The following is a 14,956-nucleotide window of genomic DNA, read 5'->3' on the forward strand; positions in this document are numbered from 1 at the left end:
GCAGTGTCCTCCCCTGGATGAGCCCACAGCACAGTCCTGTTCCCAAGGGAGCTGCCCATGACCCCCTCACCCGAAGCAGCAGTGTTCCATTCCTGCAGCTTCCCCCAGTGGATAACTCTACCCCCTTCCATCTATCACTCCTGGCTTTCAGGAGCTGTCAGAATCCTCCTGCAAAGGGACAATGGCAGCCCAGGGTCCCCGTTTCCCCCAGAGAAAGGGGTTTGTGGAATGATCAATGGCTTTTCCCAGCTGGAGACAAAGGGCTGGCCACTGACCAGCTGCAGGAGGGCAGCTCTTTGTCCCGCCCCGAGGTCTGGGTTGGAAGGCACCGAAAATTCCCAAAATCTCTCAGTGTGAGGCTTTCCATGAGCGACCAGGCTTCCCGCACAGCCTCCTCCTTGCTGGGGCATCCCTTGGGACGGGCTCCTGGTGTCCAGCCGTGCCTGGTGGGTGCGGAGGGGGTTCCCTGCTCACTTGCAGACGTGTCTGTCCAGGCTGCGGCGGCAGCGCCGGCACACCACGGAGCAGCACCAGCGGTAGCGGCAGTGGCAGCGCTCCTGCACCTCCTCCGTGTAGGTGTTGTAGCCACGGCCACAGCACAGCAGGTCACAGCTGTCACTGCCCACTGAGCTCCTGTTGCACGGCCTGCAGAGAGATGTGGGACATGGGGACCTGCCCTTCCTCAGCCCTGGCAGTCCCCAGAGTTGGTGTGCTCAGAGCAGGAGGCTGCAGGATCATGGAATCATGGAAATGTTGGGGTGGAAGGGACCTAAAGATCATCCAGTGCCATCCCTGCCATGGCAGGGACACCTTCCACTGTCCCAGGCTCTGTCCAGCCCTGTCCAGCCTGGCCTTGGACACTCCCAGGGATCCAGGGGCAGCCACAGCTGCTCTGGGCACCCTGTGCCAGGGCCTGCCCACCCTCACAATCAGGAATTCCTTCCCAATATCCCAACTAACCCTGGCAGTGGGAAGCCATTCCCCCTTGTCCTGTCCCTCCATCCTTTGTCCCAAGTCCCTCTCCAGCTTTCCTGGACCCCCTTTAGGCTCTGGAAAGGGCTCTGAGATCTCCCTGGAGCCTTCTCCTCTCCAGGTGAGCACCCCCAGCTCTCCCAGCCTGGCTCCAGCCCTGGGAGCATCTCCCTGGGCACACACAGACTTATGGAACAAATCCCTGCCAGTCTTATATTGGGGTCCCAGACCTGGACACAGCAGTGCAGGAGGGGTCTCACAGGACAGGGATTCAGGGATTCAGGGATGTGCTGCAGGCTCACCCCAGCCCAGCCACATCAGCTGCCCAGGACACCCAAACCCAGCAGAACAGGCACTCCTGGAATCAGAGGCTGAGTTCCTCCTACCTGTCCTGTGTCCCCAGAGAACCCAGCTGGGGGTTTGGGGTGCAGTAGTCAGGAGAGCTGATGAGATAAACCAGATCCATCTCTGTCACTGGCCTGGCATCCCCTTCCTTGGGGATCAGCTGCTTCCTGGGCCCCACGAGCCGATGGGTCACCTTGAGGGCTGCCAGGTACCTGGATTTGAGGTCAGAGGCGATTTCACCCAGGTCTGGCAGCCCTTTCCAGCAGGTCTTCACTGAACAGGAGCCTGAAACCCCGTGGCATTTACACCTGGTATCCAGGGAGTCACTGAGCACCTGCAGGGAAACAGGTGAGTTTGCTCCCTCCTCTGCTGCCCCAGGGATTGACTCCCAAGGGCACCCACGGGAGTTTCAAGGCATGAAAGAGCACAGAGCTGAATTTAATGGGGCAATCAGGGGCTCAGCCCTGCTTCAATCCCTTCTGATAAGAACTTGATCCTTGGGGAACTTCCAGGGGAGCCGGCAATGGGGCTGGAGGCTTCCCAAGCCTCACCTGGGGAACAGGAGTGGATGGAAGCACAAAGATGGGATGGGCTGGGGAGTGGGGCAGCATGAGCTCTGTTTCCAGTGAGAAGGGTGGAAAGAAGAGCTCTCCTGTCTCCCAGAGAGCTGTCTGCCAGCTCCCCCAGAGCACTGGGAGTACTGGTGTGAAATATCAGCTAACTGGGACTACTGGTGTGAAGTGCCAGACGTGCTGGTTATGGAAAGGGTGTGGGATGTCTGGGGGTGGGTAGCAATGCGTGTCTGCTAACACACTTTTAACCATTTTGTTGCCTCCTGACGTTCAGGACACCCCAAAAACCCGTCTGGCTTAAATTAGTGACCTCTGCTCCTGCTGCTGAGCTCCATCTATCCCAGGGGGCTCAGACCCACTGTGTCACCCCCGGGCAGTCCTGGGGGGCCTCACACACCCCATCCCAACCCGCATCCCCGGGGGGGCCGCACCCACCGCCCGTCCCACGGCTCCGTTGTGCCGGTTCACGGCGCGGAGCCCGGGCGCGGTGCCGGCTCTGGCGGAGCCGTCGGCGAAGGCGGCGCCGAGCTGCAGCCCGTGGCTCAGGTTGTCGCCGCAGCCGCCCCAGCGGGAGGCGGGCGCGGGGGGCTCGGCGGGCGCGGGCCCGCAGGAGCAGCGCGGGAGCTCCCCGGAGGCGCAGGAGCGGGCGATGCTCTGCGCCACGGCCGCCGCTGCCAGGGCGTGCACGAAGGCGGCTTCCCGCGTTCCTGCGGAGAAATCAGGGGTATTTGGATGTTTCCTTCCTCGCTGCACAGCCAGGCTTCCCCTCTCGCACGTCTCTCAGCGCAAGGAGTTTCTTTATTTCGCAGGATAAACGCAAGGATTCTCAAATTTTGTGTTTTAACCTGCGGTCCCTGGGTTACACTGATCCTATCCCCACCTCTTACCCCGCTTTTTTTTTGGGAGCCTCTGGCAGCTGTTTGAAATGGAATTTACTGTCTATCACCTCCCCCAGACGGAACTCGCACAGGATTAACGCCACGTAAAGGCAGCATATTTACCCCAAAACAGAAACCCACGCGCTGCCAGCCCGGGATGCTCCTGGGGCAGAGCGGGCTGGGCGGGAGGAGCATCCCTTACCTGTGAGCAGGTCGGGGCCGAAGCTGGGGGCGCGCTGGATGGAGGAGCAGTTCCAGCGCATGTCGGCAAAGCTCTGCTGGCACAGCTGCTGCGTCCGCCGGGCGGCCCGGACAACGCTGGGCATCGCCTCCAGGTGCCGGCGGCACAGCTGCAGCTGCTCGGGCACCAGCAGCCGGCAGTGCTGGCTCTCGTTCCAGGCCACCCCGCTGCCCGCCAGCCCGCTGTGGGGAGAGCTGCGGGTCACCGGGGGGCCCGCAGCGCCCCCAGGGAGCGCCGAGAGGGGCTCTGCAAGGAGAGATCCCCATCCCTACTCACAGCCACTGGATGGCTGCGGAGAGCCCCAGCTGGCACAGCAGCGCGGTGGCAGCGGCGGCGGGGCGGCCCATGGCCGGGAATGGGGCTGGGATGGGGACTGGGAGCTGGGATGGGGCTGGGATGGGGATTGGGAGCTGGGATGGAGCTGGGAGTGGGGCTGGGAGCTGGGATGGAGCTGGGATGGGGCTGGGATGGGGATTGGGAGCTGGGATGGGGCTAGGATAGGGACTGGGAGCTGGGATGGGGCTGGGAGTGGGGCTGGGGCTGGGATGGGGACTGGGAGCTGGGATGGGGCCGGGAATGGGGCTGGGATGGGGCTGGGAGCTGGGATGAGTATTGGGAGTTGGGATGGGGCTGGGATGGGGATTAGGAGCTGGGATGGGGCTAGGATAGGGACTGGGAGCTGGGACAGGGATTGTGAGCAAGGCCGGGGCCGCTCGGCCCCACCGCCCCCTTTATAGCCGCGGGTCCTGCCCCCCGGGGAGGGGAACAAAGGCGGTTTCGGTGCCATTCACACACAGGGTTCGGGACAAGGAGGGGCTGGAGGGCCAGCTGTCACCAGCAGTGACATCCCCAAGCAGCACCTGGAGGGGGTGAGGGATGAGCCGCTGCAGGGTGTTCCCCCAGCAGTGCCAAGGCCACCGCTGGCCGTGTCCCCAAAGTGCCACATCCACGTGGATTTTAAATCCCTGCAGGGCTGTGACTCCACCGCTGCCCTGGGTGCCCTTTCCATAAGGAATTTTCCCCAATATCCAACTAAACCTCCCCAGGCACAGCTGGAAGCTGTGTCCTCCTGTCCTGTCCCCTGGGAACAGAGCCTGACCCCCCTGGCTGCACGTCCTGTAGGGTCAGCACAGGCTCACAATTTCTGCTGCTTTTTCTGCCCTGGCAGGGTACCAGGGCTGGCTCGTGCCTGTCACAAGGTGCATTTCTCGGGATCTCTCTCTCCTACAAGTACAAAACCAAAAGTGCTGCCTGGAGCCCGTGAGGAACCAGGTAGGACGGGATTTTCCCACAGTGGGAGGTGACATTTGACACAAGCCCAGCTGACCCCAGGTTTTGGAAGGCATGACAGGTTGAAACCACTTTTTAGGCTTTCACTTTCTCCCTGGCTGTGCTACTTCCTCTCTTTCTGGAAGGTGCTTTTCCTTGACAGACCCAAACTGGGGGTTGCCATCCCCCTGTGACCTCTCACCTTGACAGGACGTCCCTGGATGGTTGATTGTTGTCCCCTTGTGACCTTCCTTTGACTTGGGACCACTGCACTGAAACCAGAACACAAGGCTTGAGTCATTGTCCTTCCCAAACGATTCCCTTGGGATGCAGAGGCCACAGCCCATTGTGCTGGAGCAATGGCCCTTGAGAAGGGTCCCAGGTCACTCCCAAATCCCCCACCAAGTTACAGGGGGATTGGTTAAAGGGCAGGGAGAAAAGGAGGAACACAGGGGTGACCCCTAAACACCAAACCTGACGTTGGGATTCTGTCCCTTGTGGCTTCCAGCTCAGCTCCTCCTCAGGGTGTGGATGGTGTTTTGTTTTGGGACCTGGAGGATCTCCAGGGGGTTGCCAGGACAGCACTGGGGTTGGATGGCAGCTGGGAAGGCACCTGAGTTCCCAAGGTGTTCCAAAACCGTGAGAATGGTCAGGAAAAGCTGCTGGAGAGCTGGAACGCAGAGAGGAACCACTCCAGGATGGAGGGAATTCCCTTCACAGGGATGGGAGCTGTGATCAGCACCAGGACAGGGGGCTTGGTCCCATCCCATCCCTTCCTTTGGGATGGGAGCTCACCCTGGGAATGGGCAATGGAAGCAGTGCCAGCACAGGGAACTGTCACAGGCTGCCACCTCCCACCAGAGGTATTTTTACCAATCCCTTTTCACAGGAAAGTTTTGCAATGATGGAGTAGTAGGAAAAACACAAACCCTTCCTTTTAAAGCAAAGCCAGCCCTCCTTTGAACGTCAATTCCTCTTTTTAGCTCAATCCTTGGAACAAGAGCAGGGTGAGTGCTAAAAATACCCCTTCCTTCCCCTTCCAAACTGGGCTGGGGGGTGGCAGGAGGGGATTCCCAGCCCAGGAGAGGCTTCCCTTCCCCAGCTGGGGCTTCACTGCTGGGGGGAGACCAAAGGAGCCGGGAAAACTTTGGGAAAGGTCCTGTCCCATCCCATCCCCCTGCCTGGCGCTGGCCACCCTGGGGACACGGGGAGGGGACAGCTCCAGGAGGGGCTAAAGGGGCAGAGCTGGTGCTGGGGTGAGGCTCTAGTGCAGGAACAGCAAAGAGTTGTCCTGGAGGGCCAAAGGTTGCTGTCCCTCCCTGCAGGGAGGCAGGGGCCAAAGCAAACAGCCGTGAGTGGATTGTGACCCCTGTGAGCACGCAGGGTCCCCATGCACTGTCCCAGCTCCCAGTGTCCCCGATCCCTGGCACAGCAGGGGCAGATCCAGAGACCTTCCAGGGGTTTCCCTGCCACCAAAGTGTCCCCCCAGGCCCTGGTGACCTCCCCACCCCAGCCTCACCTCCGGGCCGAGCCTGTGAGGAGCCACGTCCTGCGCCAGAGCGGTGACAGTGACGCAGGGGGAGGTGGCACGTGGTCACGGGGCACTGACGCTCCAGCTCCTGCCATGGCTCGGGATGGGGATGAGATTCCTGCTGCTGGTGGGCACTGGCAGCACCCTGTCCCCTGTGGCATGGTCACCCTGGGTGGCAGGAGCCCCTCCTGACACGGAGCTCAGCTCTCCTGCAGGGAAACCATCCCCTTCCTCCTTCCTGAGAGCACCAGGACAGGCTGGGGACAGTGGCAGGGACCTGATCCTGCAGAGCCACCTCCCAGTGCCACCTGTCCCTCCCTACAGCATCCCAAACCCGGCAGCAGGGACAGCGGCTCTGCACGAGGACACACACAGGGGGTGACACTTCCCTGTGTGCCCGCAGCAGCGTCCCCGTGCAGGCAGCCCAGCACAGCTGGCAGGGAGGATCCAGCTGCAGAACATGTGGCACATCTGTCCCCAAACCCCCAGCAGAAGCAGGAGGGACCCGGGGGAACACGTTCCACATCTGCCACACCCCGGGGCACCTCGGGATGGAGGGCCCAGCCCGGCCAGATTCCCTGGAGAGGAGGAAAAGTGTCATGAACGACACGCCCGGCCTCCCCCGGGCTGGGCAGGGCTGCCAGGGGAGCTGTGCCAGTCACGGAGCCGCTGCACCAGGCCGGGATAATGGGAAGCAGCCCTACGGATGGGAGGGACACAGGGCAGTGTCCTGGAGGTGCCACCAGCCTCTTGTGCCATCCCAAAGCCACAGAGAAAGCGCCACATTCACCAGGAGAACGTCCCAGGTAGCACCAGGATGGGCTGGACGAGATAAAACAGATTTGGGAATGGGATCTGCAGCAATATCAGGGAAAATGAAATAAACTGTACCTCCAGCAGCCCTCTGGAAAGGGAGGTACATTCAGCTGGGTGAAAGGACTCCTTATCTTCCTTATCTTATCAGGACTGGGGAGATTTAGGTTAATTTGGGCTCTGTCTGAACACAGAACAAGAGAAATTCTCCCCTCCTCTCCTCACTCTGCCCAGCTGGGATGGCCTGAGGAGGGAGATCTGCCAGGCACTTCCCAGGATATCCTTCAGCTCCTGCAGCAGATGAAGCCCTGGATCATGAAAAAAAGACCAAAAAAAAAAGAAGGAAAAGGGAAAAATAAAAAAAAAAAAAAACCAAGCAAAAAGGGAAAAGCAAAGCTGCCGCAATTGAAGGGAGTTGAAGGAAGGTAATTTCCGCCTGGGTTAGTGAAACAGCTCGGTGGAAATTCTTGATAAAAATCTATTCTTCTTTGAAAATGCAGATCCAGGGAAATGTGAAGGCTTTCCACTGGAAAGAATGAGTTTTGCTGGATTTCTCAACCAGTTCTCTAGAAAATTTGTCAATGGTCACAACATTTTAATCACTGCTGCTTTTTTTGTCAGACCAAAATTTACACTCCTGCCGCCTTCCAGCCTGACACGAAAATGCAACATTTTTGGCATCGCCGCTTTATTTGTTCAAAATTTAATATTCTACAGATCTTTTGCCCTCCTTCTGGATCAAGAAAACGCTGGAGATGCCAAGACATGCCTGGGATAGGGAAACCATTTCCCCTAAAGCACGGGAAGCTCCGGATGAGCAGCAGAGCAGAGCTCAGCACAGACCCCGCATTTCTCTTGTCCTCGTGCTGGTTCTGGGGACACAAATGTGGTTTGGTGCCACCTCATTGTCCCACCCCGGGCCAGCACAGGCTCACCTCATGTCCTGCTCCTGGCCAAGCTGCTCCTGGGGCTGGAAGAGGGATTAAATTCTTGGTAAATCCATGAGAGCACAACCCAGAATCCCGTTTTTCTTTGAGGCAGGAAAGCACACAGACATCAATAATGGTGATAACCCAACAGGATTGCCCTGGCTCATTTTCCACACCTTCACAGCCTCTCCTCAGCCTGGGGAGTTCCCCCTCTTCCCCCCTTACCCTGGGCTGTACAGAACCCTTAGGGCTCAAAAAATCCTCTGAGATCAAGTCCAGTTATTTGGGAGCTTTTTTCATGGGGTAAAACCAGCCCCAGGATTCTCCCCCTCTATTTTCAGTGCATTTCCCAGCAGATGCTTCAGTCCCCAGAGAAACTCCAGCACCAGCAGCCGCTGTCCCCAAGTGCCACTGCCCTGAAGGGGTCAACCCCCGCCAGCTGCTGCTCCGCGGGGACACAAACACGGCTGGGGACACTCAGGGTGCCCGAGGCAGCGCCTGGCACCGAGTGCCGGCAGCGCATGGTGTCCCTGAGCACCCGGTGGTACGCGGTGTCCCCGCCCGTCCCCAGTGTCCCCGCCCGTCCCCAGCTCCGGGATTAACGCTGGTGGCAGCAGCACAAAGCCAGGACATCTCCTGTGATACAGCCTGGGAAAGGGTGAAACGAGGAGCAGAGGCCACAAAAATGCACCAGAAACACCCAGGGAACGCACTGAAGTGTCCCTGCAATGTCACCGAGCGCTGGGGCAGGAGGATGGCAAAGGTCGGGATGGGCTGAGCTCCCCCAGCTGCTGTCCCAGCACTGGAAAAGCAAATCCTGCCCCAGGGACAGTCTGAGCTCACCTGGGGACACTGGGGGAGCAGGTCCCTGCCCCAGGGACAGTCTGAGCTCACCTGGGGACACTGGGGGAGCAGGTCCCTGCCCCAGGGACAGTCTGCGCTCACCTGGGGACACTGGGGGAGAGGGTCCCTGCCCCAGGGACAGTCTGAGCTCACCTGGGGACACTGGGGGAGCAGGTCCCTGCCCCAGGGACAGTGTGTGCTCACCTGGGGACACTGGGGGAGCAGGTCCCTGCCCCAGGGACAGTCTGAGCTCACTTGGGGACACTGGGGGAGCAGGTCCCTGCCCCAGGGACAGTGTGTGCTCACCTGGGGACACTGGGGGAGCAGGTCCCTGCCCCAGGGACAGTGTGTGCTCACCTGGGGACACTGGGGGAGAGGGTCCCTGTCCCAGGGACAGTCTGCGCTCACCTGGGGACACTGGGGGAGCAGGTCCCTGCCCCTGGAGCTCAGGTGTCACCCAGGGACAGGGGACAGAGCTGGGGAGAAGCCCAAGGTGGGCACAGCAGCTCCTGGGACACCCCATGCCCAGAGAACAGCTGGCTGTGGCTGCCCAGGGACATCAGGTGGGGACAGCACTGGGGATGGAGCCAGGGAGCATCAAAATGAGAGCAGACAAGGGTTGTGGTGGCTGTGACACAGGGACCTGTCACCTTTTGTGACTTGAAAGGGACGTGGGAACAGGAGTTCAGGGGAAGGGGTGTGGGAGCAGGAGATCCAGCAAACAGCAGCCCTGGAGCAGGAGGCTGGGTTCCCTCCTGTCCCCAGGGTCCTGCAGGGTGGTGACACACAGTGACAGGCTCCCCTGCCATAGCTATTCACTGTGACAGGGCACAGAGCTCTGCATCAGAGGGAAACTGAGGCAGAGGTGGAAATGTGGGGGCCACCAAAGTCACTGAGGGGCCTGGAGCTGTGTGCCCAGCAAGGACAGGAAGCTGAAGCCCTGATATATTTTACATCAAAAATGCCCTTTCTGCTTCCCAGTAAAACCATGATAAGCTTGAAGGAAAAAAAAAAAAAAAAAAAAAAAGGAAGAAAATGAAGCAATTGGGATTTTAAGTAACTTCCAAGCCCTTTTGCCCCCACAGCTCCAACCCACCAGGTGTGTGGAGGTGACTGGGCCCAGCTGGGGACTTCCAAGGTGGAACCAGATGGATGTGAAACATTAAAGGTTTCACTGCAGCCTCAGTCTGTCTTTCCTGGAGCTGGACCAGACCTTCAGGTGTTCCCACTCTGCCCAGGGAAGCTGGACAGGTCACCAGCACACAGTGACAATCCCACTCAACACCTCCTCCTGCTGCCTTGCTGAGCCCCTGGATCATCCCTGGCTTTGGGGGGTGCTCAGAGGGCGCCAAATCCAGCCAGGACCACAATTTGGGCAGCACTTACCTCGGGCTGGGACCAGCTGTCTCTGCCACCATCACCTTGGGGGTCCTGGCACTGAGGGTGGGACATCTTGTGCCAGCAGGGACAGCACAGACCCCCAGTTCTCCCATTCCCACCATCCCAGTGGGTGAGGACAGGGTGGAATTCCTCCCAGCATCCACAGCAAGGAAAGGCAGCAGAGAGGTGGGCACAGAAACCCCCTCCCCACCCCAGCACTGTGAGCCACCACCAAGCACTATTCCCATTCCCTCCTGCTCCTTCCCGAATTAGGGAATGCTTCAGGAGCAGCAGCAGGGTGTTAGCAGAGCTATTAAACCTTTATAAAGGGGCTGCTGGGCTAGCTGGGAAACAGCCAGGTGGCCCCAATGGAGACAATTCCCATCCAGCTGAGTGCGATGTGGAGGAAGGGGGGTGCCCTGGCAGCCAGGTCATGGTTCTTTTCTTGTGCTGAGAGATGGGAATGTGTGATGGCACCCCAAATTCCACATTTAATTTCTGGCAGGGATCACAGAGGATGGGGAATGTCCCTTCTGGAGAAGAGGAGGTGGCTCAGAGCCCAGCACCCACCACGCTCCTGTCACTGGGTTCACAAATCACGCAGGTAACCAGCGAGACTTCAACCACAATAATATTATTAATATTAATATTATTAATAATAATAATTAGAGTTCTGACCGATGGCTGCAGCTCTGGCCTACACTTTGGTGATGCTGTCAGGTGGCCTCTCCTCGGCTGGCCCCTGTCCTTTGGGGTGGGGCTGGGACACTCCCACCCTGTTGCTCTCCAGTCCCGCACATCCCGCAGCCTTCCGCCCTTTCCTCAGGAGGCAGAACACCCAGGCACCGAGGAGGAAAAGGCCCACCAGGGCCACCAGCAGAGCCAGGGAGGCAGTGCCCTCGGGCTGGGGACAGTTCCACCGGGCAGCGCCGGTGATCCTGGCCGAGATATTCCGGCCATGCTCCTGGAAGAGGCAGCGGGCCTGGCGCAGGTCGGGCACGGCCACGCCGGCCGCACGCAGCGTGTCCAGCCAGCCCAGAGAGCAGCAGCTCCAGGGGTTGCCAGCCACAGACACGGCCCTCAGGCTGTGGGACCAGCTCCTGACCGCTCCCAAGGCCTGCAGGTTGTTGTTCCGAACGTCCAGGCTCTGCAGAGGGGAGCAGGAAAGCCCCGGGGGCAGCAGGCTCAGGTGGTTGCCCAACAGGTCCAGCACTCGGAGCGTGCCCAGGCAGGGCAGCGCTGCCTCGTCCATCTGGTTGTCCCTCAGAGAGAGCTCCTGCAGGGACAGCTCCAGCCCTGCCAGCGCTCCCGGGGGCATGGACAACTCCCTGTTTCCTGACAGGTCCAGGGAGAGCAGTGGGGTCCCACTGAAGGCATGGGGCTGCAGCCTGGAGATGTTGTTCTTGGACAGGCTCAGGTGCTTCAAGTGAGGCACGTTGTAGAAGGGGGTGCAGGTGTCTCCTGGGGCTGACGTGTGAGAATCCCCTTGGAAATCCCTTCCCTGGTCACTCCCCTGGCTCTCACAAGGCTGGAAGCTGTTGGAGCCCAGATCCATGGATTCCAGGTGAGGCAGGGAATCGAAGAACCAGCGTGGCAGCACACGGAGGGCGTTGCTGTGGAGGTCCAGTGAGCGCACGGACAGCTCCGTGCCATTGGTGACAGATTCCCTGGCCACGTCCTGGAGGCAGTTCCTTGCCAGGCTGAGGCTGTGCAGGGAGCCCAGGCTGTGGAAGAAGGAAAATGGGAACAGCTCCAGGCGGTTATTGCTGAGATCCAGGTCAGCCACGTGTGTCAGAGCGGCCACAGGACGCACAGTCCTGTTGAACCTCTGCATCTCCTTGTAGGGCACGACAAACTCCCAGGGATGGGGTGAGCCTGGGAGCAGGGAAGAAATGAGGTTGTTGGAGAGGTTTAAGTGTGTGAGATCATGGGCTCTGGGGAGCTCTGGGAAAGAGAGGAGTCTGTTATGGCTCAAGTCGAGCACTCGGAGCAGGTAGGGCTCCGCTCCCTCCTCCTCGGAGAAGAGCTCCAGGGCGTTGTGGCTGAGGTTTAAAACTTGCAGCTGTGTGAGGCTGAAGCCAGAGATACAGTGGAGGGAATTCAAAGCCAAGTTCAGCACCTCCAGCTCTTCCAGAGGCTCAAAAGTTCCCTCCTGGATCTCCCTGATGTAGTTGTGGCTGAGGTCGAGCTGGCGCAGCCGCGGTGAGCTCCGGAAGGTCCCTGCCTGCAGCTTGGTCATCATGTTCCCAGAGAGATCCAGCACCCTCAGGCTGGTGAGGTTGCTGATGTACCAGCTGGCCATGTGGCTCTCCAGGTTATTCACAGACAGGTCCAGGACCTCTATATTCCTGAGCAGATGGAAAGCTTCCCCGTTAGCCAAGTAATTCCGGTCCAGGTGGTTTGAGCCCAGGAGCAGCGAGCGCAGCCGAGGCAGCTCAGCCAGGGCGGTGGCTGACACGGATTCCAGCTGGTTGAAGCACACATCCAGGTACTCCAGCTGCCCAAATCCTGGCATGTTGCTGCCTGACAGGTTTTGGATGAAGTTGTTGGAGAGTTCAAGGTACTTAATTCCTTTGCCAAGCTCCTTGGGAAATTTCTGCAGGCCGACTCCTTTGCAAGACACCTTCGTGGGGCTCTGTGGAGAGACAGGAGAGGTGTGAATGAGGAGGGGCTAAAAACCATGGCTTCAGTCAAGCCAGCTGCTGTCCAAGATGGGCATGAGAAGTGGGAACGAGCACTGCTCCCCTTTCCCAAGCCCAGCTGGTCCAGAGCATCCCTGTCTAGGCAGAGGAAGGGCACTTTGTAGGCTCCACCTTTCCTCTTGGTCTGGTTTCCTCTGGAGTTGGGAACCTGGATGGGAGCAGCTGATTTTTTTCTGGGGAGACAGAAACCTGCTGATCCCCATCCAGGCTCTCAGCTGCCTCACTGGAATCCCTGCACTCCATCCTCTGAGCACCTCAGGCATGGCAGGGATGTGGGAGCAGCTGGATGCCAGGGACCACCTCACAGGAGACCAGCTCCAAGGCAGGAAAACAGAGGAAAAGCTGGGAAAGTTAAAGAGATGGGGGCTGGAGGGAGGTGAGAGCCACAGGGAGGAGACCCAGGGCGATGCTGGCAGCCCCAGCCACGCTGCTGGAGCCATCCCAGCCCAGGTGCTCCTTGGAAAACAGCCTTACCTGCTGGCACAGGGGGGAGCTGGGCCTGGTCTCGGGGCTAGCCCGGGCTCTGAGGATGGACGGGAGCAGGCAGAGCAGGAAACATCCCCGTGCAGCCCAGAGCATGTTGGGCTGCGGGCGCTGCCAGCCCCGTCCCGCTCCTGCGGCGTCGCTGGCAGGCTGGGCAGGAGCCAGGCTCTGTATAAATAGGCTTCAGGATGGGATGGGGGAAGGAGATAAGGCATGTGGGTGTTCGTAGCTACGGAAGTGGGAAAAGAAAGACATCAGCTCGCAGAGGGGGAAAAACGGCACAAAGCCACAGGGAAGGGAAAGAGAAACGGCAGGATGGGGAGGAGGGAGCTCAGGTGACCGGCTGGACCCGCTGTGACATCAAATGCCAGGGGGCAGAGATGGCACTGGAAAGCTGAGAGGGTCTGGGGGAGTTTCCCTGTGCTAGGGAGAGGATGTGCCAGCTCCCGGGACAGCAGGGGCAGCTGGCGAGGGCTCTGCAGCCATCCTGAGCCAGGGACAGCTCCTGGCTGTGGGATCACCCGACTGTCACACCCAGGCAGTGACAGTCCCTCCCCATCCCAGCGCAGCCCAACCCAGGGGGACTCTGCCTCTCTCGGGACACAACAGCTTCCCAGGGCTCTTCCCCTGGGATGTGCAGAGCTGGAATCCCCCTCCTCCTCCTCCTCCTCCTCCTCCTGCTGTCACACCCCGTGTCCCCACCTGGGCTGCCGGGTCACCTCCTCGCCCAGGGCAGGAACAGAAGGGAACTGTCCCTGCGGCAGCTCCAGGTGGGATCTGTGCGCCCGGAGATGTGCCCCACCCACAGGGGCACTTTTTTGGTGATGGTATCTCCGTGTCCTTGTGCCACCTAGTGCTGACACACTCCTTGGGGACACGCCCCTCATGCTTCACGGGACACTCTTCAAAATGCACCGTTTGGGTTTTTTTTTTTTTTTTTTTTGCTCAATGTGGCTAATTGCATGTGAAAGAGCAACTCAGGCTACTGAAAGGATGTGAAGTTTCAGCCACAGAGCTCATGCTCTAATCCTGGAGGTGTCTGGCAGGAAAAAAATAGTATATAGACATAAAATACATAAATAAATAGATTATTTATATATATATACACACACAGAGAGTTACACAACTGAGTTACCCCTCTGATAGTCAGCATGGTGGGGGACACTTTGTCACCTCAGGATGTGACTCAGCCTTGAGCTGGCCGTGTGTCCCCAGCATCCAGGCCAGGCAGAACAGTGGGGACAGGCCAGGGCTGGCGTTTTGGGCTGCTGCCCCGTGGTGTACATGGCACATCTGTGCAGATGTGAGCTCCTGCCAGGGAAACACCGACCTTCGGGTGACCCCCGAAGCAGAACCGGCACATCCGGCCCTGCCACGCCCGGGGAAGCCCGGCCTGTCCCCCTGCACACCCCGACTGCTGGACGCGGCTCTGCACGGTGACACAGCCCCTGTCAGCAGCTGAAAAGTCCCTGATGTGGAGCAGGGACTTCTGCAGAGAATCCCTGGGCATTTGCATCCCAGGGCTGTGAACTCCCTTGGTGGGAGCACCGGGTGTGGATCAGAGCCGGCAAACACCGAGAGGCTGCTCTTGGATTGTGATAAAGGCAGAGTGAACCACACGGCCTGAGCAGGGAGAAACCAGCTCCCTTGTGCTTCTTGGCCTTCCTGCCCTCCACGCTGGCTCCAGGGCTCCAGCAGGATCTGTTGGAGAAGTTCCCTGCTCCCACTGAGGCTTTTGTGGGAGAAATCTCCAAAGGATGTGAGGAACGAGCAGCAGGACTGAGGTGTGGAGGAAGCAGGGACAGAACCACCTGTCCCTGCTGTGAGTGATGGGCTCCAGCCTGGCTGTTTGGGAGCAGGATACCTGGTTATCCAAGTCCACAGGATCTGCCCTTCCTTCCCTGGATTCCCAGGGCATTGGGCTCCTGAGCAGCTCTGATCGCCGTGAGGGGACCATGGCTCTCCCACCCCTGAAGGATGGAGCTGTCTCCTCACAAA

At 59.4% G+C, this 14,956-nt stretch overlaps 1 protein-coding gene and 1 pseudogene across 1 annotated transcript; both read right to left on the minus strand.

The window, feature by feature from the left end:
• Positions 1-470: 470 nt before the first annotated feature.
• On the minus strand, positions 471-3,355 carry LOC131088543 (protein Wnt-11b-like). The gene is made up of 5 exons (XM_058032689.1): positions 3,285-3,355; positions 2,970-3,190; positions 2,325-2,596; positions 1,359-1,651; positions 471-645 (listed from the first exon to the last, which is right to left on the minus strand). Exons 1-5 carry the CDS (start codon positions 3,353-3,355, stop codon positions 471-473), a joined length of 1,032 nt encoding a protein of 343 aa, XP_057888672.1.
• A 7,115-nt stretch (positions 3,356-10,470) lies between these two features.
• LOC131088539 (transforming growth factor beta activator LRRC32-like) lies at positions 10,471-13,444 on the minus strand (annotated as a pseudogene).
• Positions 13,445-14,956: the final 1,512 nt, after the last annotated feature.

The sequence above is a fragment of the Melospiza georgiana genome, chromosome 12 (genome assembly GCF_028018845.1).
Source record: "Melospiza georgiana isolate bMelGeo1 chromosome 12, bMelGeo1.pri, whole genome shotgun sequence".
NCBI lineage: Eukaryota > Metazoa > Chordata > Aves > Passeriformes > Passerellidae > Melospiza > Melospiza georgiana.

Excerpts from the sequence above, each read along its gene's own strand:
- LOC131088543 (XM_058032689.1), bottom strand. The coding sequence starts at position 3,355 with ATGGGCCGCCCCGCCGCCGCTGCCACCGCGCTGCTGTGCCAGCTGGGG. Across the intron at positions 3,191-3,284 it reads TCCGCAGCCATCCAGTGGCT|CGGGCTGGCGGGCAGCGGGG; the intron begins GTGAGTAGGGAT and ends CTCTCCCCACAG. Across the intron at positions 2,597-2,969 it reads CGGCCCCGACCTGCTCACAG|GAACGCGGGAAGCCGCCTTC; the intron begins GTAAGGGATGCT and ends ATTTCTCCGCAG.